General features: G+C 41.4%; 1 protein-coding gene across 3 annotated transcripts in view; it reads left to right on the top strand.

The window, feature by feature from the left end:
* Nucleotides 1–22,250, top strand: part of ATP7B (ATPase copper transporting beta) — a 45,350-nt gene that overhangs the window by 9,524 nt on the left and 13,576 nt on the right. For 2 of the 3 annotated variants that reach the window (XM_065862519.2, XM_071805297.1), the window contains exons 2-13: nucleotides 10,688–11,915; nucleotides 13,421–13,657; nucleotides 14,805–14,968; nucleotides 15,857–16,018; nucleotides 17,462–17,538; nucleotides 17,899–18,073; nucleotides 18,648–18,881; nucleotides 19,071–19,162; nucleotides 19,302–19,429; nucleotides 20,398–20,552; nucleotides 20,763–20,897; nucleotides 21,617–21,811. In XM_065862519.2, the coding sequence (XP_065718591.1) occupies nucleotides 10,688–11,915; nucleotides 13,421–13,657; nucleotides 14,805–14,968; nucleotides 15,857–16,018; nucleotides 17,462–17,538; nucleotides 17,899–18,073; nucleotides 18,648–18,881; nucleotides 19,071–19,162; nucleotides 19,302–19,429; nucleotides 20,398–20,552; nucleotides 20,763–20,897; nucleotides 21,617–21,811 (2,982 nt within the window). Of the gene's footprint in view, nucleotides 1–3,690; nucleotides 4,030–10,687; nucleotides 11,916–13,420; nucleotides 13,658–14,804; nucleotides 14,969–15,856; nucleotides 16,019–17,461; nucleotides 17,539–17,898; nucleotides 18,074–18,647; nucleotides 18,882–19,070; nucleotides 19,163–19,301; nucleotides 19,430–20,397; nucleotides 20,553–20,762; nucleotides 20,898–21,616; nucleotides 21,812–22,250 lie in introns of those variants that run through there. The other variant, XM_065862510.2, reaches the window with a different exon arrangement.

The following is a 22,250-nucleotide window of genomic DNA, read 5'->3' on the forward strand; positions in this document are numbered from 1 at the left end:
ATAAAGAACTCAAAATACTGTCAAATGTGAAATTGCTTGGGTTTAAGCCTCATAACATTGTGCCTCAGGATGGATTTTATTTCAGTGGCTTAAAATTCTCTCTGAGGAAAGTAGGAAAATGATTAACATTCAAAGGCAGACTGGATTTCTGGAGTGCTGTATTAGTACTAATGCATCCCTCTTTGCACTGACATGTTGTTCATGAATCTGAACTGGTTCCTCTTCTCTGTCTGTCAGATTAAGGCAATATGATCCCCTTACCTCCAGGCCCCTTGTTTTTTCCCTGAACCCAAGCTTCTCATTTTTCAAGGCATTGTTAGGACTATTTTCAAATTATTTCTTTGGACAAGGAGCCAGAGAGATTAGTCGTGGGCCAGATCATCCTATAAAGCCAGGAATGAATGCACTCAGGAAGCATAATTTGGCTGAAGACACATAGTTCTTGTGTGTTTAGCATGTTCTCCAATAATAACAGGTAATATAAAGGGGGAAGCTCTTATTTTATCAGCTCTTGAGGCTTGAAGTCAAAGGGTTTTCATTTTCTTGGGATGTTCTGAATTTTCTGACATGAAGATGCCAGCGTCTCTCCCTGACGCTAGCAGAGAGCTGTGAAGGCTGTGGGAATATTTTCTATTTGCCATCTAAATCTCACACTACCAAACCTGTGTGATTCTTCCTTGTGAAACTCCAAAGCTGTGCAAAGTCTGGCCTTGAACCAGGGCTCGATACTGTTATCAGATGAGACGGGCAACATTGCCTTTCTTATTTCAACCTTAACTGAAATGCTCACCCCCAATTTGCAGCTAACACAATTAGCATCAACCCTAAAGGGGCAACTAATTGAGCCAGAATGGGGAAAACAATTTGGAGACAAGGAGCAGACTGTGGAAGTTCAGCAGCAGGCGATGGCAGCGGTGAACCCAAGCAGCTGCCTCAGACATTGTCACCCTTGAGATGCTGACATCGGATCCCTGCCTGAGCTGTCCCTGAACCACAAGAGACTTGTGGAGTGGTTGGGATGGGCCAGGACCTCTGAGCTTTTGTCTGGTGTATTAAGGTAAATGGAAATTGTTTGTTTCATGAGATGCTCAGCGGTTTCTGCTTTGTGAGTGGTACTTACTCTCCCTCAAAGAGCTGGTGCTTTTAACTCAGCTGCACGGGTTTCATTTGCCATTGCCTTATAGCTCTGCTTGAACCTGCAGCTAAACCAGGTGTTTTAAAGCAGTTAGACTGGTTGAAATGTATCTTATGCCCCTTTCATCTGAAGAACCTTTTTTTTTCCAGCCTTTTTCCAGCCAAATAATTCTTCTTAATGTGGGTAAATACCTTGTAAATGGAAGGTGTTCAAAGCTCAACCTCGTGTGTTTCTTCTCTACCTCCAAATCAGTATTCAGGACTCTGCCAAAGTCAGAGGACTGTAGGACACGAAGTAAGAACTTCTCTCCACTGCTTCTAGAAACAAACAGATTTTTATGTTAGAGGTGCTCAGAAGTGGGGGAAAAAAAAGGATGAGTGAGGGGAATCAGAGAGAAGATACTTATTAAACATCTCTTTATTCTGTGAGCCTTAAGTTGAGCTTTACTGGTGAACCTGAAATGAAGAAACAACAACAACAAAAAAAAAAACGAACCAACTCGCTTTTACAGTATGTTTTATCATAGAATAATTTCATAAATGTTAGTTACTTGTAGAAACACGCCAGGTAGAGTTTGGAATATTTATAATAGCAAAGATACTGTTTGAGGCGAGTGGGCCAAGCATATACTTTAGAGGTGGCCAGAAACTGGAATTTGTGCTCCCTAAGACATTCTAAAATTGAAATTTCCATTATTTGACATTAGGACACAGAGATGATTTTTTAAATATCTTTGGTTTGAGATTAGATTTGTTTTGGTTTAGAAAGACAAAACCAAATTTTAAATATATATGTATCTTCAGTATGGAGATGTAGTGTTAGTATTTAAAGATGAAATGTCTTCACTTAAGTCAGATTGTAAAATTTTCAGTTGCTTGTTTCAAAAACAATTAAAATCAGTAATTCCTGAAAATATTTCATCTTTAACACAGTTTTTCAGAAAAGTAGTCCATCTGAATGCAGGTATGTTTTTAATCAGTTTCATTCATAAATACAGAACAAGCACAGATACATTCCTGTTTGTAGTAATAGTCTTTAGAAGGGCCATTTCTCAAAATATTTTTGAAGGAACCCTTTTTTTGTAAAAGTTTAGTATTATCACTGGTCTTTTACATTAAGACAATGATACAAAATAGTGCTACAACAGTATTTTGAGTTTTGCTTCACTGGCAGAAGACTTTCTTTGTCCAAAGATGGTTCTTAACTCTGGAGTCAAGAACTAGATGGTGTGAGCAGAGTGGAAGTTTCATGCTTGTGGAGGGGTTATGACAAGAGGACAAGCCAGGATGCCAGTGTCCTGTATGGTGGCTTTCTGGACTACTGTCTTTGTGGCAACAATGTGAGGGTTGTTCCTCTGCTTTTGGAAGTAAAAAGAATCTGGATTTGTCCTGCCAGGCAGGTGGAGTGGCATCTATTTCTCAGGTTTTCGTGGTGTGGCAGAGATATGCTGAGATCCTGGCCCTGTGTGCCAACCTCTGCATAGGATTAAATTGGGTGACTTTTTCCAACAAGTCCAAGAGCTCCCTATTAAATATAAAGCAAGTATTTTAAGGCTTACCTGTGAGTGAGGTCACTGCATAGCCAGGGAGGGTGTGAACTGATGACACATCAGCTATATTATATAAATTCTCTGCATGGCCATTCTTTAGGTGTCCCTGTTCAGGGGTGTCTTCAGAAGTGGACCACACTGCCATGGGATTAGGGAACTGCAGGTCCCCCTCACCAAGGGAGCTCAGAGCTGTGAATTTGCTGCAGACAATCCTAGCAAAATATACCCAGGTTTGGCTCAAGGCACTTGTAGTAATGGTACCCATCACTTGTGTGGCTGTCTAAATTAGATGTTCCTGTAGCTGCCCAGAGGATTTAAGGGGAACTGAGTTTGTGAAAGGTAATTTTTTTTTCCTTTACTTTCTGGCACTAATTGCTGGTTGAATTTGCTTTGTTTGTTTTGTAGTAAAGCTTGGTGATCGTAAAGATGTACATTTAAAAAATGTATAGTTTACTGTTTATACTTTTTTTTCCCCTTCTTGAAGCAAAGAATGAATGTTCTCATGCCCTAAATGAGTGAAAGACCTTCAGTCTAGGAACCTTACCTAATGATATAATCATAGGCACGTTTTCAAAGTTAGAGGGGACCACATTTTAAGCAAGAAATCCCCAGCAACTTCACAGAAGAAAGAAGTGGGATGGCATTACCCTTTGCAGGAGCTGTGATTATGCGCATGGCCACAAGGAGCTAATGCTGGGCTGGCTGGGTTAATTATGCACTGGCTGCTGCACACAGGTCATGTTTGACTTGCTTGTGAAAGGCGGCCTTGGCTGGGCTGAGCCGAGCTTACTGCAATGCCGAGTGCAAAGATTAGCAGCGCGGAACAGAGCCCGGCCAGCGCGGGGATGGCAATTGGTGGGAAACATTTAAACTGGCAGGAAAAGCAGGTAGCCGAGTGCAGCGAGCAGCGTACACAAAGATCACAGGTTACAGCAGGGATTTCGTTATGAATGCCTAATGAGCATGTTGATTAGATGGGCAGAGCTCTTCAGGCCATTGTAAATTTAGCTGAAAGAAGTGTGGCTGATAAACCAGCAAATAGCCGCTCTCGTGAAGCTTTCCTTTGGCGTTGCAATATTTAAAGCCCAGAAAGATAATGGAGAGAAAATCGGACAATAAAATGAAAAAGGAGCTGTCCTGCTTAGCGACTTTAAACAACAAAAACATAACCCTGGTGTCTATTCGTAAGCGGCAGGCAGCTCACGATGTGCCTGAACTACTGATTATTGGTGAAAAGCACAAGACAGGATCTCCGTTAAAAGCAAGCGGTAACTTGCAGAGAGAAGAGAAACTTCTGCAGAGTTACTCCATGAGAATCCCAGGAGTCAATACAGTTGAAAGAAAGGTCAGTGAGCTGGTGAGTGTGTGTGTTGAGAGGGAAGAGGGGTTTCTGAACTGGAGAATTTAAAGCAAAGCATGTTGGATGCAGGTTGCAAATTAAAGGAGGTTAAACCTTCTTTACCTAATTGTGATTGCCTGCCCCAGAACAAGCAGCACACAAATGCAAAGTCCTCTGGAGATATTCTGAAAGTAATAGTTGAAAGCAGATGTAAATGATGAGTTGTGCTATAGTAACTGATGAGGATTTTTTCAGCTCCACCTCTAATAATACAGAATGGTGATTCTTAGTAGGGAAACGTATTAATATTTTTCCTTTTCAACTGCGATTGCTTGAGCAGTTTTACAGCAGCCCATACCAGGTTATTCTCTGTAATAGTAGAAATCACAGAAACAGTAGAAGGCCCTAATTGTAGGTGAGTAGTTTATTTGTAAGTACTAAGTGGATGTTAGTGAAAGTTCTTGATAATACATCTGTGGCAACTTTTTTTTAATTTAGTGTTGTGTGTAACTATGGTATTTTTGGAGATTAACTGTTGTGGAGAAGAGGCTGAAAAGATCGATGCTCATAAAAACATGATGACGTTTATTATTTTAAAAAGAGTTTTTGCTATTTAAAAGGTATGTAAATCATAGCAATGTAGTTGAATCAGTGAATATTATGCATATTTAAGGAAAATAAACTCTCAGAACATATGCTTAAAATGGCTTAAAAAGTGCCAGACTGGAATGAAATTACACCCAGGACAAACCAAATATACCTGAAGGCTTTTCTGGCCTTGATTTACTTCTTCTATTGTAAATGTTTGCTAGAGATCAATCATGGCATAAATGACTTGGTCCTACCAAAGGATTTATTTTCTGTATCCAGTTCACTGGGATTTACGCGTTGCTTGTACTGGAGCTGTGAAGAACACCGCAAAGTGTTTTGCTTTGTTTTAACTCCAAATTAGAAACAAGACGTTTACAACAAGGCTTTCCCCTTTCCCACTAAACCAAATGTGGTTTACATAGCTCCCTTTAATTTAAAAGTACCTGTTGGGCTCTCTAAGGTTTGTTAACCACAGCGTATGTAGGAATCATTTCAGTAAGGCCATCTGCAGCTCCCAAGATCTTTCCCCATTGCCTGTACTGTTGGGGAAACCTGTTCCCAGATGGTGAATAGCAGTCCCTCGGCTGAAGAATTAGGGGAACTTACTTTATATTTTGAAAACAAAAGCGCCATAAAGGCTGCTTGAAAGTAATACTTTCATTGAATCTTGATTTCCAGGTGGAGAGGGTGGGTTTTCCCTTCTTTATGACTGAGGAGCTCTTTGAAAAATAACAAGGTGTGTTGCAATTAGTTACTGAAAATAGTAGCTACTGACATTTGCTGATTTGGGGGAAGAGGGAAGGAAGGCCAACCAGTTAAGATATAGTACATTCGGACAATATGTGCTAACAAGGTGGATGGACAAGTTGCACTGAAATTTGTGAAGGAGGATGAGGGTTAAATTTCTGCCCATTCAGAAGTGTTGCTGTTATAGGTACAAAATTAGAAGACTCAGGACCTTTGATGTTCCTGAGGCTGCTCTGCCCTCGTTTTGTTGTTCACTGGCTGCATATAATAAACTGAGAAAGCATCTCAAGTATTTAATTAGTAGTATGTGGCTTTTCAGTTGTGTGTTACTGCCTGCCTGAGTCCAAAGCCATGAATCAGCAGGTTGTGAAAGAATGAAGCAGGAAAGGTAAAACAGCCACACAGATAAGGTAATTCTTTGGCAATTGTGTGCTTGAAAGTGAGAGGGCCATAGTGGGGATATGGGGAGCAGAGCAGCCCAAAACCTTTGGAGTCACCAAGCGAGAGGTTCAGTGAGGTCCAGCATTCGTGGATGAGCAGATGGGGAGAGGCAGAGGGCAAGGAGCTGAACGGGATGGGCCCGCTCAGCGTTGTGGTGAGGAGGCTGGGCTTGAATTTCAGGATGTGAAAACTGGGATCCCTGCAGGCCAGGGGAAGGAGGGCGGAAGGGCAGTGCCAGCCCACAAGGAGCAGCAGCTGTGCTGGATCTCAGTGTGGGTGATGTTCGGGGAGCGGCAGGGTGCACCCAGCATGGCCTGGCAGCTTTACACTGGTGTTTCAGAGGTGGCTGCACCTCTTGGGAAGGGGTGAGCGGGGAGAAGGATGGCTTTCTCCGTGACAAGCCACCTCACGAGGTGACCATGGAGCACAGGGGTGGAAGGAGCATGGTGACCTGGCTAGCAGCCAGGGTGCACAGTTGAGGAGGGTACAAACCTTGTTGAATTTACAGCCATGGGATTGCCTCCATTATCAGGATGCTGGTCACCATGTGCTATATGGGAAGGTCTCACCCAGTGCTGTGGATTGTTTTTGTTGTTGTTCTTTGGGGTTTTTTCCCAGTTCAGTTGATTTCCTTACATTTATTCTGTGTCCCCTCACTGCTGCATTAAACCCTTGGCCTTTGCACTCCTGGATGGGAGGGCCCCAAAGTAATAGCCCATTTTGGGGGATAGTGGGGCAGCCTGATGCCAGGCCTCTGAGGACAGAGGCCCTTGATGGAGCAGTTTTACCCCACCAACCACACAGGCCATGAACAATGACCACCTTTCCCACCAGACCTGTCGCCAGGCTCTGGATGCTGTAATGCCAAGAGCTGTGTGCCAGAATGGGGCTCGAGACTTGGTTCCTCCCAATCCAACACACCATGCTCCACCTCCATGCTTTCCCAAAAAGTTAGTCCAGCCCCAAAGCTTGTTCCTGGTGGATGATCTCCTTCCTTCTGGATGGGGACAGACAGGGTGGGGAGCTGGATCTGCCTCCTCCCGCTGCCCCCAAGCCCTGCTTTGCCCTGGGGCAGGCATAAGTGCTCCAGCTCCTGTCTGGGGCACCAAGGATTTTTCCTCATGCCGGTGGGTTTGCTCTGAAACCCTCGTACTGGGAGCTGGGCTTCAGAGGCCACTCTCATGCACATCAACAGTTTCGGCTGCTACTTGACTTGGGTCTGGTTTAGAACTTTAGAACTGTCAGATGTGAACGTTTTCCATCCAGCTCTGGCGCTTCCTTTAAAGCTCTCTCCACCTACTGCTGCTTCTGGGTCAATGGGTCCCTTCTTAATTTTCCTTTTTTTTTTTTTTTCTTTTGGTCTCCTGTGTTGTTTAAATGAGCTTCATAATACTGCTTTCTGTAGGGATTCTTCACTTTTAGACTAGATCCTGTCTCTGCTTCGCGTTTTGAGTTACAACTTTTCTGTGCAAAATGGCAGAAGGAAAGAATTGTTCTGATTTCCTGTTTTTGTTATTTACATATTTTTAACATAAGTCACTGTAAAGATATGTGTGAGACTGGTAGAGCAAACAGGGTTGGTGTACACCTCCCCTTAAAAGCAAGGAGGTCTCCTTTGGTGCAAGTGTCCATAATCGCGGCCGGTTCTTTCATGCTCCCATATGGGTATGGGGACAGATGCATTTTCATTATTTCATTGAGATCTCTCTCTAGGCAGAAGCAAGTAGGAGAGACAGCTCCTGGAAATCCCAGACACCTTGTTTCAGCATTTTTGGAGGTGATTGCTTCTGTGATCCTCTTGCAGATGGTGTCTCTGAGTTACTACACAGCCTCATAGGTGCCATTTTATGTGTGGGTGTTAGCTGGTGTCAGGAATTTTCTTTTGAGACCCAGTGTGTGCCTTGAGGAAAACTACAGGCACATTTCTGCATGCCTGTCTTTGTGTCCTGATGTGAACCTCCTGTTTGCCTCTGATCTAGCATAGAAACACCCCCTCGCAAATACACACAGGTGTATTTCTTTTTTTTTTTTTGAGCTGTTAATCAATACTGAAGGACTTTGCAAGTACTGTATTTGAACCTGTGCACATTTCTGGTTTTTGGGAAGAGATTCTTCAATGATCTGGCATTTGTAGTTGTTTTAACTTTTTGCTTTGTTTTGTGTTGGTTTTTAAGGGATTTTAAAATCTATTTTGTATTTTTTAGTATCCATTTCCTCTGTCTCATTTTTATCTTGCATTTTGAAAATTTGTGTGCAAGGATTTTTCTTCTGCAGAGCATAAACATCTGGTTTTGTCAAGTAACAAACAAAGTTTTCTGCCAATTCTTCTGAATGTTGGGATAGCGTTTTATCCAAAATGAAAAGTGCTGGCCAAGTTTTGATGTTTCTGTGGCTTACAATGCATTGAATAGTAGAATCAATCCTGGCTTTTATGCTTTTCAAAAGACTGGAGGATGAGAAATACCCTTTAATATTTAAATGTATTTAATTTTAATTTCCTTTATACCACTGGGTACCTAGGAAGACTGAGATGGTTGGTGAGTGTGAGGGTGGAGGGAACACATGGGAGGATATAAGACCTGTGATAGTTCCTTGGTTTCATCTGCAAGTGGCTGCCAGAAACATGGCAAACGGAAGCAGAACAGAGGGTGTTTGTCTCACTCATCTCTCAGGCTCTGTTTTGCCAAAGGATGCAGAAAGCAAATGCCTTTGTCATATGAGCCAAAGTAAACGTACAGGATGACTTGCACACAAATTTTCTCTTTACTGGATGTTTGTGATAAGGACAGTTGGCCACCACCAGCAAAGTGTCCTTGGGGGGTTGGGGACAGGAGATAGGGAAGAGAAGGCAAGGGACAATATTCAAATAAAGTTTACTGAGGTAAAAATTACAATAAATGCATGTTTGAGTTTAAGCAGCATTTGAAATGTGGTGGATGAGAAACTGTTTTTATTTTCAGACTGGCTTATTTTCCATAAACAATGCTGTATTATGATTTTAAACTGTGGGAATGCACAAATAGGAGGAAATAAGCATCTTCGCGTGCACTAACATGGGGAACCACCTCTGCGGGGAGGCCCGATTAACTGTTTATATATATTCTGGTTTGAAAGGAGGGCCTGGCTGCGCATTTCTGTGTACATTGGGGATTTCAGTCACTTCTGGGAACGGCAAGGAGAGGGGAACGTGCTGCCAGCCTTGTGGGAGGGAGAGCTAAAAGGGGGTGTCGGGCCTAGCATATTCCTGTGACTCTTCTTCTCCAGCATCTCCAGAGTGCTGCCTTGAGGCCAAGCGGAGAGGGAGGGGGCACAAGGGTAGAGCTTGTGGCTGGGATGGTGAGGGCTGCCCCGTAATGCTGAAAGGTTGAAGTTGCTCATTCTTCCTCCTGTTCTAATAAATACAGTATGGAGAAGGCTGAAAGAGAATTTCTCATGTTAATTTTTTTGCCGTTTTGGTCATGACCCCAGACCTCATTACTCCCAAGCTGTCTAAGCATGAAACAAAATCAAGTTAATGAATTTTGAATACTGCGTCAAACGAACTGGATGCAGTCTAGTGTTAATAAGTGGCCTAAATGCTTCTCATCTGTGCTGTGGTACCAAGGGGGGAGTTTTCTTGTCAGTAGTAGGAACAAGATCTGAGGTACTCAGCCTGATCTGCTGACCCCCTTCCTGCACTAATGCCCCGCATTAGGTGCTTTATTGACTGGTGGAAGGCACACGGCTTTGCAGGCAAGTGAACAGATTCATCACAGTAGCCTGCACCTAGATATTTAGTAGTTAAAACTGTCTTATGTCACAGACATGAATTTTGATGTTCTTTCCATGAAACCTGACAATCTGGGACTTGTCCCTCACTTTCTCAATCTCCCTTATCACTCAGCACCAGCAATTCCCTTTGATGATGGAGTCTATGTTCTGATTACCTGTTCTGCAAGAAGCATTACCATTATAGGGGTTATTTTTGTTTTGTTTTGTTTTGCTTTTTTAAATATTTCTTTTTCAATTTTGTTGAATGCACTAAACTGTAGAATCCCAGTACTGTAGAACCTGTGATGTGGCTGATGGATAGTCCGCTTTTGGCCAATCTGCTTTGATACTGGCCATTACATACTGAAAATCAGTGTTGGATCAAACCTGTGAGTTCTTGCAGCTCAATGTGTGGTCTTTTTTAGGTGCCTCACAAAGAGGTCAATGAAACTAAACTGTAGTGGAAGTATCTGCATATTGGTCTGCATCTTTTGAAGATTTTTGTCAGATATAGATTTTAACATAAAGATGTGTATATATGCAGACAGCACAGGTCCTTGTGTGTCTGTGTACAGGTCTTCAGACATCATGCAACTGGTCCTCCCTATGCCAGCTGGTTTGAGGCCCTTGGCAAATTCTTGATTCTGTTTTCTGTGGGCATTTGATTTGGTTCGGTTTGAACGCCTGCTGAGCAATAGCAGGTGGGACAAACTGAGCTGGCTTCTGACATCTGCGGAGAGACATTCAGCACACGATGCTGTGACCCTTGGTGCAGGTGACAGTGTGCTCTGGAGAGCAGGGCTCGGGCTGCACGGTGAAAATGCCCTGTGGCTGCAGAGAGCTCAAGTTTTAAATGGTTGGATTGGAAATACTGGCACAATTTTGCTCTTATATCCCTGGTGAATATTTTTCAAATTGCTGCTTAGGAGTATTGTCAGAGGCCTGTTTCATCACTGTGTATGTAACTAAATGGTAATATATTGGAAGTGTAAGTTAACATTGTGAAGTGTTTTGGCACAGTAGACTGACTTGAGAAAACTTCTTGTATGTGCTTGAGAGCACATGCAGAATATTGGTGCTTCCACAATGCTAAAGATACATGCATTTTATTTTTATTTTTCTTCTTGCTCTTTAGGCTTTGTCCAATACTGATTCTCCTCCTGGCTGTGAGCTGGAGCCTACAATGAAACACAGTTTTGCTTTTGACAACATGGGCTACGAGGAGAGCTTTGAGACTGTGACCTCTGCGTCTTCCCAAGAACACACTGTGGCCGTCAACATTGTGGGAATGACTTGCCAGTCTTGTGTGCAATCCATCGAAAGCCGAATATCCAAGGTGAAGGGCATTGTGAGTATTAGAGTCTCCCTTGAACAGAACAACGCTGTAATAAAGTATCTGCAGACTGAAATAAGTCCTGAACAGATTTGCCAGGAAATTCAGGATATGGGCTTTGACGCCAGCATAGTGGAAGAGAGGCTGACAACAGCAACTGTAAATTTGTCATCCTTGAAAGAAGCAGTAGTTAAGCTTCGGGTAGAAGGCATGACATGCCAGTCCTGTGTCACCAACATTGAAGGAAATATTAGGAAACTGCATGGTGTGGCGAAAATCAAGGTGTCACTTGATAACCAGGAAGCAATTGTTGCTTACTATCCTTACATCATTCAGCCTGATGACCTCAAGAGCCATATCAGTAACCTGGGGTATGACTGCACCGTTAAAAGTAAATCAGCCCCTGTGAAGCTGGGTGTCCTTGATCTTGGGCTCCTGCAGAATGCAAACCCCAAGGAGACACCAGCAGGTCTCAAGAGTGATGGGGTGAATCCACTGGTCGCCAAGACAAGTGGCACAGCTACGGTGGCTGTACGGATAGAAGGCATGCACTGCAAATCCTGTGTCAGAAACATTGAAGGAAATATATCTGATCTTCCTGGCATACAAAGTATTAAAGTGTCTTTGGAGCATAAACATGCTGTGGTAGAGTATAGCCCAAATTTAATTACCCTGTCAGCTTTGCAGCAAGCTATTGAATCCCTTCCACCTGGAAACTTTAAAGTATGTCTCCTTAATGGTTCAGAAGTTAATAAGGGAGCATCTCCACCATCTGCTTTGCTACATGATCACTTCAGAGAGACTCTACAAGACACAACATGCACAGCTGTCATTAGGATTGATGGCATGACCTGCAATTCCTGTGTACAGTCCATAGAAGGGACCATATCACAGAGACAAGGAGTGCAACGTATAGCTGTTTCTCTGTCTGGCAGAACTGGGACCATACATTATGATCCAGCTGTCACTAATGGAGAAGAATTAAGGGCTGCCATAGAAGACATGGGGTTTGATGCTTCTGTGCTGACAGGTAACTGTTTTTTGTTCCATGGGTAACGTGCCAGGCTGGGCCATGCAACACCTGTGTTGAGACTCTCTTCTGGAGAGAAACTCTTAGAACATTACAGTGGCATTATCTTTTCTAAGGGACTGACCTGACCTGACCTCACTTAGCAGGGGAAACTGTTTTCAGCTGTGAAGTACCTTATTTCAGCCCTTAGTAACTGCACTAGTGAGTGGAAGAGTTGAGTTACATTATGAAGCCAAAAGGTTTGGAAGTTGTTACAAGGTCTTTCAAGTAGCTGATCCCCTTACCCAGTGAAATAGGCTTCCTCCTATGTCTATAGGCTGAAATCTTTTTCATTCAAACCCACCTTTTGCCTAGATAAAATCTTTTTAGTGTCTTAACCCTTCGACTTTTATTTCTTTAGTATTTTTACTAGCCCTACTTTACTAAGCCTTACTTTAAGTGAGGTAAATGGCAAGGTGCAGGTACTCTTTGGTGGGACCAGATGCTTTTCCATGTCAGCTGCAGCACAGTTTGTAAGTTTTGTACATGTGCTCAATGTTTAAGAAGTTGCTACAGTGCACAATCACCTCTCTAGTGAATTTCAAATGCCACAATACTTATCTGCTTGAACTCAACAGATTTGCTTTGAGATAGTGCTGTAGTTTCCCTGGAATGAATTAGTTTGATCCCAATAGACCACATCCTATTAGCTTTTCTCATGGGCCCAATCTCTCTGAATCTATAGAACTGCTATTGATGAGGGTGAACCTGTATATCCCATTTAATTATGATTATTTTAGTTCATATTTTGTTGGGGGGAATCTTCCTGATCCATCTGTGGAAAAGGAGTGGAGCCGCTGTGTTTAACACGTTCAGAAGCAGCTCTTACTCCCTCACACCGGCCTCTGCCCAAGGGAGGCAGATTGTGAACTCAGCTGGAGCTGCTGCGTGTCTGTTCAGGATCTGGTAAAGAACAAAAATGATTGCAATGGGTCTGTATGTGTGGAGGTCTCCTGGCTGCTGCAAATCCTTCCACTACTTGTTTTGCAGCACTAGCAGTGTAAATATTGTGCCATAAAGAGAAACCTGTTGAGAAACTTGTCCTTTTCCTTGTTTGAGATGAAGTGCTGTGCATCCTGCATGGATGTCAACAAGGACAGAATGGATGTGCAGCTGGACTGTGTTCTCTGTGCTGGACAAGGACCCTCTAGATACAATTATATCTTTATTAAGCAGAGGTAGCTGTCAGGTCTAGGCATGGATATGGGAGGGAATCATTTGCCATCTGAAAGCAGAAAACCCATTCTGTAGAGTTAAATGGTCATGCAAGTGGTACTGGTGAGTGTGTATTGTTATACTCATCGTAACAATCTGTATTATTTCCATGAAGAGACCAGTATTACCATGTCACCTTTCAAACAACTAAGAGACTTTGCATGATTGATAAATGTGACCTGCTTGTAGTTTTACGTCATCCAATCGCACAGTGGATAGTGTTTGTTAAGTTTATTGTGCATTTATTCCAGATACCGCCGCTGGAGAACGTAGGCACCGACCTGATGCCAGCAATGCTGCCGCGCAGCCTCGAGCTCCAGAGCCTCCTCCCCAAGGCTGTGCCTCGGATGCTCTTTCAGACAGTCCTCACCTTGATGAGCCAAACCAGCTCAGTGGAGTGACAACTGAAAAGTGTTTTTTACAAATCACAGGCATGACCTGTGCATCGTGTGTGTCCACCATTGAAAGAAATTTGCAAAAAGAAGATGGTAATAAATTTAAGATTCCTATAATGACTTTATAAGGAACTACGGGCTGGAAAAGGTATTCTGTGTGGTTAATAGAAGAGGCTGTGGTACAACATCTTGAGGTTAAATAGACTTAATGCCCTTTCTTAGTGCTAATGTATCTATGTTAACTATCCTACTGCACTGGTGGACAAACCTGATGGACATAACTTGAATTGTAACAGCAAGTTCTTGTAATGTGATCAAAATTTCAAATAAGGCTCAAGACAAGACCAGAGAAATGTTTCTCATTTAGTTTTCAGGGCCTTATTGCTTTACAGAGGAATCCATCTCTTCCAGAGCTGTTGAGAGCTCTGACATGTTTGTGATGTGAAACTCAACCTTCAGAAGACATGTGCACAAGCAGGTACAAACAAATGTGTGGCTCCAATGCCCGAGTGATTATATTAGCTTAGGCACAGCAAAGCTTATTAGGTTAGAAGCCTGCAGACTGGAGCTGCGTTTCCTCCAGCCATATAAAATATGAACAGATGAGCCTCCGCAATGTCTGATTTAATTTGTGTAGGCATGTCTTCAGAGGGTTTTGCTTGTGGATTCCTATGCCCCCAGTCTCCCAGTGGTGGTTTCACTGCCTTGATTTAAAAATTCAAGAAACCTTTAGCACTTCAGAGCAAATTTTTTTTGCCTGTGACTTTTATGTTTTGCTTTTGAACTCTAAATGGTGATTTATGTTCTTTTTTAAAAAATATTCATTTATTTTAAATAAGAAGGAAAACCAAACAAAAAACAAAGCAAAAAATTAGAAAATAAAAAGGCCTGTCATTGTGCTGTGAGGTGTCTTTAGGGCTTTCCAAACTTAGAGAGTCCAGGGTAGAGATTGCAGCAATGAGTGCAAAGATTGCTTCTGAAAATCCTTTTTGTCTCATTAGACCATAGCAAAACACACCTCCTTCCCTGTGTATCTCTTGCTGAAGGGAACCAAAGTGTGCCTGGATCTCAGTAAAAACTTTTCTATTGTGACTAGGGAACAACACTAGAAGGAGTCAGAGAGAAATCATTACGCTCATCTCTAAATCTTTACAGCCCTCATTGACAATCACTTGTAATATTTTTTTCTTCCCCTCAAAGGAGCTATGTTATCTAATATTTTTTATTATTGCCACTGCAGGAATTGTTTCAGTGTTGGTTGCACTGATGGCAGGTAAAGCAGAGATAAAATACAAGCCAGAATTCATACAGCCTCTTGAAATAGCACAGCTGATCCAGAATTTGGGTTTTGAAGCTACTGTCATAGAAGATCATGCAGAAACAGAAGGAAATGTGGAGCTTCTTGTAAGTCATTTTTATTTGAAATTATGTATTGCTTTTGGAAAAGTCAAGTCTGGAAGAATCGTTTTCTTGCAAAGGCTTTTGTTTAAGGAGTTGTGGGTTCATCATGCCAGTTCTCACTGGTGACACTATTTTTTCTTAGTTGCTGAGAAGACAAAATCAATGTGTCTTAGAAGAACCTGTCCAAGGGTGCTGAAATAAAATGTGATAGTTGTATGCACAGACCAGACTTTTCTTAGCGAGGAGAAATGAAACAGAACTTTTTTGTGAAGGCATTTCAGTCAACAGTACAGAGTGAACAACTGCGAATGTTTCACCACATACATTTGATAATGTCTAAGGCTCTGTATATTGGTCTGAGAACTTTGGGTAGAATTAGTAAATTGTTTATATGAGGGTGAGCTTCTTCGAAAGTCTATTTTTATTCTCTGGTATATACCTACTACAAGACAGACTCTGCAGTTGTGCTAATAGATCAGAAAGTGGGAACATGCCTTATTGAAGCCACAGGAAAATTTAAGTAAGTGAGACGAAGTTACACGTGCAGAGTTTGACTTCGGCAATGTTAATGTAGCTGCTGATAGAACTATATTAGCCATGCTGTTACAGTTAATACAAATATACAAGTGCTGCTGTACAAATATATAGCTGTGACTATAATTGCTGGTTGCAGAATTTTATAATAAAAGTGGATAGTTATGTTCTCAGCTTTGTTTCAGTTAAGACGGCTCTATAAAATCTTCATGCGGAAGCCTTCGGTCAGTACCAAGCGGAGGTTAAGTAGTCATTATTGCCTTTGTGACACGGGGAGGTCTTGTCTTCACATTCATCCACAAATATTGTATGAATGTGGGGGACTGCTAACTTTACCTAAATTTTTATTTTCTGTAGATTACAGGGATGACTTGTGCTTCTTGTGTTCACAATATTGAATCCAAACTCATGAGAACAAATGGCATACTCTACGCTTCAGTTGCACTTGCTACTTGCAAAGCTCACATCCAGTTTGATCCTGAAATTATTGGACCTCGAGACATTATAAAAATAGTTGAGGTAGGCTTTAGAAATTTTCTAAGTATGAACAATTATAAGGTGAAGTTAAAAAGGAAATAAAGCAGTTGATATTTGAGAGGTTTTACTGACTTTTACAGACGCCATGGTAATGCCATAAATTTTTATGCTCTTGTGGTAGGAGCTGCTGTTCTCCATGGTAGTGCATTGTCTCCCAGGTTGTTATTCTAAAAACACAGCCCAAAAACTACAAAAAGAAACCTTTTTATCTATATCTGGTTAAAGTGTCAGATATTAATTCCTTGCAGTTCTGTGTGTAGAATCATGTGTCTATGACTTCCACTCATTGCAGTGAAGTGTTGATACTTCAGGAAAACATACTTCTTCCTCTTGCCAGTGAAAGAGGCTGTAAAATAAGTTTTGCAACAGCTCATACTACAAATACTACACATCTCCGTATACACTGGCATTTATTCCCACATAAGTTCAGAGAAGAACTTTTTAAACTGAAAGAGCTTGCGATACAGCCACTATAGGAAAAAAATCCTGGCTTAGCAGTAACCACACATCATAAAATCTGCAGTTACCATGGGCCAGGTGTGGACAAAACCTTTTTCTTCTCTGCCTCACCAGAAGGGAAGAGAGCTTACTGTATGAGACACATGCAGTGAGTAGTCAGGAGGATGGGAGAGACTGCCTGCCTGTCGTGTTCTAGAGTATTTGGTCAGAAAAAAGCTCCTAGACTGAAGAATTGATGTGGCAGCAGTAATTAACATGTTAACTAGTAGATTCTCCAGGCTGATAGAGTAGTTCTGTAAAGTGTATCTTGCCACAGGAGCATCTCATAATGCAGATACGAAATTTAAATGTATTGTTCTTGCAAGTGTGCTTTTTTTTTTGTGGGGGGGAGTGGTTTTACTGCAGTACCTCACTGAAGCATCAGTGAAAACTGTCTTTTTTGCATATATTTGTTTCTGGGATGTTTTGCCCTGCAGTTTCCTTTTTTACATGTTTAAACTGATTCTAGCCACTTTGATTTTCAACTTCAGATGTATCTACTCAGCTGTAGTGAGGAGGAGATGCTTGCAAGGTTGACTAGCCCCATGGCTTGCATGTTTTTACTTTCGTCGTATTTCCCATCTCTTATACTTATTCCAGTGGAGATGAAAGGGCACAAATTTCCCTTAAGGAGGAGGGCAGCAGAACTCCAGCTGTGCCTAAGGAACCTGGGACACTTACTACATCTATATACTGTGCATCTATATACTAGCAGAAATCCTTTGCAATCTACATTTTGAGTACCGTTTGAAATATCCTCTCACGTTGGCAGGATCTCAAAATAGATCAGAAGTTGGAATTTATTAAATATGGAACAGTGTCCTTTTCTGACATTTCTTCCAGAAGTATTGTCATTTAAATATGCTAAAAGTAATACGCTTAGGTTAATCAAAACTAACTCATTTTTCCTCCCCTTTCAATAAAAAGGAAATTGGCTTTCATGCTTCTGTGGCTAGAAGAGTTCCAAATGCACATAACCTGGACCATAAAAAGGAAATACAGCAGTAAGTATTTCTTTTTCTCACTAAGGAACATATATAGATCACCTCTTGTAATTCACCTCCCCCACCTCCCAGTTAATTTAACTTCTCCTGGTGTAAGGCGTTTTTAATTTTACGATTTGCCATTTGGTTCAAGTACTTTTATTACTTCCATTAGTTTCAGTTTTTAACTGACACAAGTCTATACAGTTAAACGTGTAGGAGACAACGAAACTGTCGTGAGGTGCTGGATCTTTCCCAAATATGCTGAAGCTGTGTGTTAGTACAGTGCTAATACCCCAAGCTCTGTGCTGTGAACACTCTGCTTGACCTGGGGCCTGCCGGGTGTACGACAACCAGGGATTTACAGCTTCTACTTTTCAGGTGGCGGAAATCTTTCTTGTGCAGCCTACTGTTTGGTATTCCTGTCTTAATCCTAATGATTTATATGCTAATACCCGACGGCGAGCACCATGGGTCTATGGTGCTGGAACAGAATATCATTCCTGGATTATCTATTTTAAATCTTCTCTTCTTTGTCCTGTGCACTTTTGTTCAGGTATGTTGAGTACTTCCTCGGGGTTTGCTTTCTATTCCTCTCCCATTTATGTAATCTGATGGGATAAAGACAGGAGACTGGAAAGGTTTAGTGGATTAGCCCTGCCCTCTTGTCTGTACCATCTATGCAGAATGAAGTGGCACTTTTCTGCAGGTTGTCCATTCTGTAATAGCTCACAGCACTTACTCCTGCCTAAGATGCATCAGATAGTTTTCCAAGTGCGGAAAGTAGTGTAAAATGAAGAAACACCCGATCAGCTGCAAACTAATTGGGTGGCTATATGTAAACCCCTTCAGTTTGTGTGCCTCGTTTACTTTGCATTGCTGGTGAAAAGGATGATATTTAGCTGGCAGAGTTGTTGTGAGGACAAGGAAGGGCCAATGGGAGGATGATAGGGGAGTCAGCCTCTTAGTAGACCACTCCACTGAAGCTATATCAATATCAACTTCGCATGGGACAGCAATGCTTTCCCTTATCTATTACATGTTTGTAATTCTGCTATAGGCAGCATTGTGTGCTCTCTGCTTTCACTGCTGTGATCTTAATATGTGTCTGTCCATGCTTGTACCAACAGTTTCTTGGTGGGTGGTATTTTTACGTACAAGCTTACAAATCACTGAAGCACAAGATGGCCAACATGGATGTGCTCATTGTACTGGCCACAACGATTGCTTATGTGTATTCGTGTGTGATCCTGATGGTAGCAATAACTGAAAAGGCGGAGAAAAGCCCTGTCACTTTCTTTGACACTCCTCCAATGTTGTTCGTGTTCATTGCCCTTGGGAGATGGCTGGAACACATAGCAAAGGTAACTCATCTTCACACTAATTATTTTGTATTTATGATAAGAACAGAAAAAAGCTGTCCAGAGGAATTTTGAGTCAGATATTTCTGATGTAGCCTATATTATACAAGGTCATTTAGTGTTCATTGTGTTAAGTAGACATCAGCATTTGTATATCTCAATATATCTTGAACATTTCTCCCTGTTTCTTAGAGTAAGACCTCAGAAGCTCTTGCTAAACTTATATCTCTTCAAGCCACAGAAGCCACTGTGGTGACTCTTGGACCTGACCACTCTATCGTCAGGTATATATTTATGAACCAAAATCCCTTCAGCCTGCCTAGGTGCACAGACTAGGCTTGATGCAGTTAATGTGAAAGCATCGTTATTCTTTTGAACCTGATGGTGTAAGTGATGTGTCTGTTCTACTTGTGTCTTTTGCAGGGAGGAGCAGATAGCTGTTGAACTGGTTCAACGGGGTGACATTGTAAAGGTTGTTCCTGGTGGAAAGTTCCCAGTGGATGGAAAGGTCATTGAAGGCAGTTCTATGGCAGATGAGTCTCTCATTACTGGTAACTTCCTTTACGCTAATGCAAAGAAGTGAAATCTTCTAGAACACTTTCTTGTATGAAAAGAGAGAAGACCCAACACAAAAGCTGCTTTCTGAATAACCTTCCACCTTAATGGACACTGTGCCTGGCCTTTGTGAACTTGAATCAAAATCCCACATCTGCACACACCCTAAAAAGCTGAACAATTTCAGCTCAGTTTGGTAACTTTTACTAATGTACTGATGGGATCAGTAGCATCTAAACATTATTGTCATTATTCCAGAGATCTGGTGGGAGTTTTCCCTGGAATGTGTTTGTAGAGATGGTACCTTCTCAGAAATAATTTCTAAAGGGCGATGGGGAAATATTGCTGAGGTGTTGGGGTGTGTATGCGTGGGCACTGAACAAAGCTTCCGACAGGGGTCTCCCAGTGAGCAAGAAGAGGGAAAGAAAACCTCACAACTTGATGCTCACTAAGGGTCATGGGACTTTTTCACAGCTTCTGAAATTTTAATTTCATTTTGTGAATATAAAAAGGATTTACTGCATTGTGCAATTCTTATAAATAAGGTAAAGGATACAAAACCTTACATTGGCATTGTCTTACTTGGTTTAGTTATGTATTTACTTTGCTTGGGGAACAGGGACACCCTTAGTTTAAAAGCACCCTAAAAATGGAGAAAATAGAGGTTTTGTAGAGCTGGTATTGGAGAGGTGATCAGTTTGCTCCTGGCCCTTTTGAGGGATGGCATACTGGAGAGTTAGGACCAAGGAAACAGCATTTGCTTTGAAACTAAACCTAGGAAAAGATTTATAGAAGTATGACAACACTTATACATGTCTTCATGTATACAAAGATATACAATATGTGATTTCTCATTGTTATTGCTTAGCATGCTGATTTTGGCAGCATACGAGCTCCGTGCTAATGAACTATGTTCACCATTATTAGGGGCATCGCCTCATTTATTCTTACCTTTTCTTTCTAGGGGAAGCTATGCCAGTCACTAAAAAGCCTGGGAGCACAGTGATTGCTGGCTCTATAAATGCACATGGCTCAGTTCTTGTTAATGCAACTCATGTTGGTAACGATACCACTCTGGCACAAATCGTGAAATTGGTGGAAGAAGCTCAAATGTCAAAGGTAAGAATAACAGAAAATAAAACCTTATTAATGGATTTTGGTTAGATAAGAAAAATATTCTATATTTTCATATATTTATTTGATCAACAAACTGTGTTTTCCAGATGTCAGAAAAGAATCAGATGAAGGATATTAGATATTTTCATGAACTCTACCTATTTATGTGCTTTGATCATAATAACAAAAAATATTTTTTTCTTTTTTTTACAGGCACCCATCCAACAACTGGCAGATAAGTTTAGTGGATATTTTGTTCCATTTATCATCATCATTTCCACAGTGACATTGATAGTATGGATTACAATTGGTTTTATAAATTTTGATGTTATTCAAAAATATTTTCCTGTAAGTAATTTCATTAAGAGCTGGATTTTGTTGTTAGGATATCCTCCAGTGTAATTAACATACCTTCTGTGTGTAGGGTTTGATGTTGCAGCCTAGCAAATAATTTTGTACAACGTGATGTTTTCTGCACGGAACAGATAATTACACTAATTAAAATCTATCTGCAGGTATAAATATACCTTTACATCTACTCCTTAGTTCTGCATGGCATTGCTACAAACTGAAATTATTGTCAGTCTTTCTGGACTAAAGCTGATCTATACCTGCCTTGCAAGGACCTGAGCCATTCATATATTGCCTTTTTATTTTTGGACATCCTTGCTCCTGATGCCAAATAGTGGGTTTGGCGTTAGAAAGAATATGAGCTTCTGTTATCTTTCGGATGTGTATTTGCTGCGCTTAGCAACTGTAGGGATTTGTGTACTTGGAAACAGGTTCTCCTTTGCTAAGCTATAAAGGAAATGCCAACAAGTTATTTTGTCATCTGAGAGCAGTCAAGCATATGTGTGCTTGAGCAGAAAAAAAGTGCCATAAAATGAACAATTCATAACATTGACCTTTCTCTACCATTACAGTAACAATAATAGATTTCTTTCCTATACTGGATATTTTCAGGTAAATGTGTTTTTTTAAATGGCTGTGATTGATTGTACATCTGTGTTATCTTCCATCAGCAGTCATACATGTCTTTTTTTTTCCTCTCTTCCCTTTTCTCGCAGAATCAGAACAAACACGTTTCGAAAGCTGAGCTAATACTGAGGTTTGCGTTTCAAACCTCGATCACTGTGCTAAGCATCGCATGCCCCTGTTCTTTAGGCTTGGCTACCCCCACAGCTGTGATGGTGGGCACCGGAGTGGCTGCGCAGAACGGTATTCTCATCAAAGGCGGAAAACCCCTGGAAATGGCACACAAGGTTAATAGTTCTTTCTGTACTCTTGTAGCTTACCCAGCTGTTGCTACATGAAATATAATTTTAATTTCCCAGGAAATCCTGCTGGTCCAGAGAAAGACTGCAGAATGTGGTGGTTTGTTGTTGTTGTTGGTTGCTGCTCATTAAGGTAAAGATGGCAGATCTGACCTTCTTTCTTTGAAGTAGTCACAGAAAAGCATTAAGAGCCAACAGTTCCTGCAGTCTTATGTCAGTGAGGCTGCTAATCAATCTTCTGCGTGACCTCAGAGGTTTCTGACTTTGCACTCTCTTTACCTCTTCTGCAAAAGAGCCCAATAATCCAGTGTTTTCCTTCTTTCCTCGGAGGGCTGTTGTGAAATGCATGTTGTTCATGATCAGTAGTTAAAATGTAGGATGTAAAGGAAAAACAGAACGATGTGAAGTTCTTTTAGTGCATAGAAGA

Source organism: Patagioenas fasciata, chromosome 1 (assembly GCF_037038585.1).
Source record: "Patagioenas fasciata isolate bPatFas1 chromosome 1, bPatFas1.hap1, whole genome shotgun sequence".
Classification (NCBI taxonomy): domain Eukaryota; kingdom Metazoa; phylum Chordata; class Aves; order Columbiformes; family Columbidae; genus Patagioenas; species Patagioenas fasciata.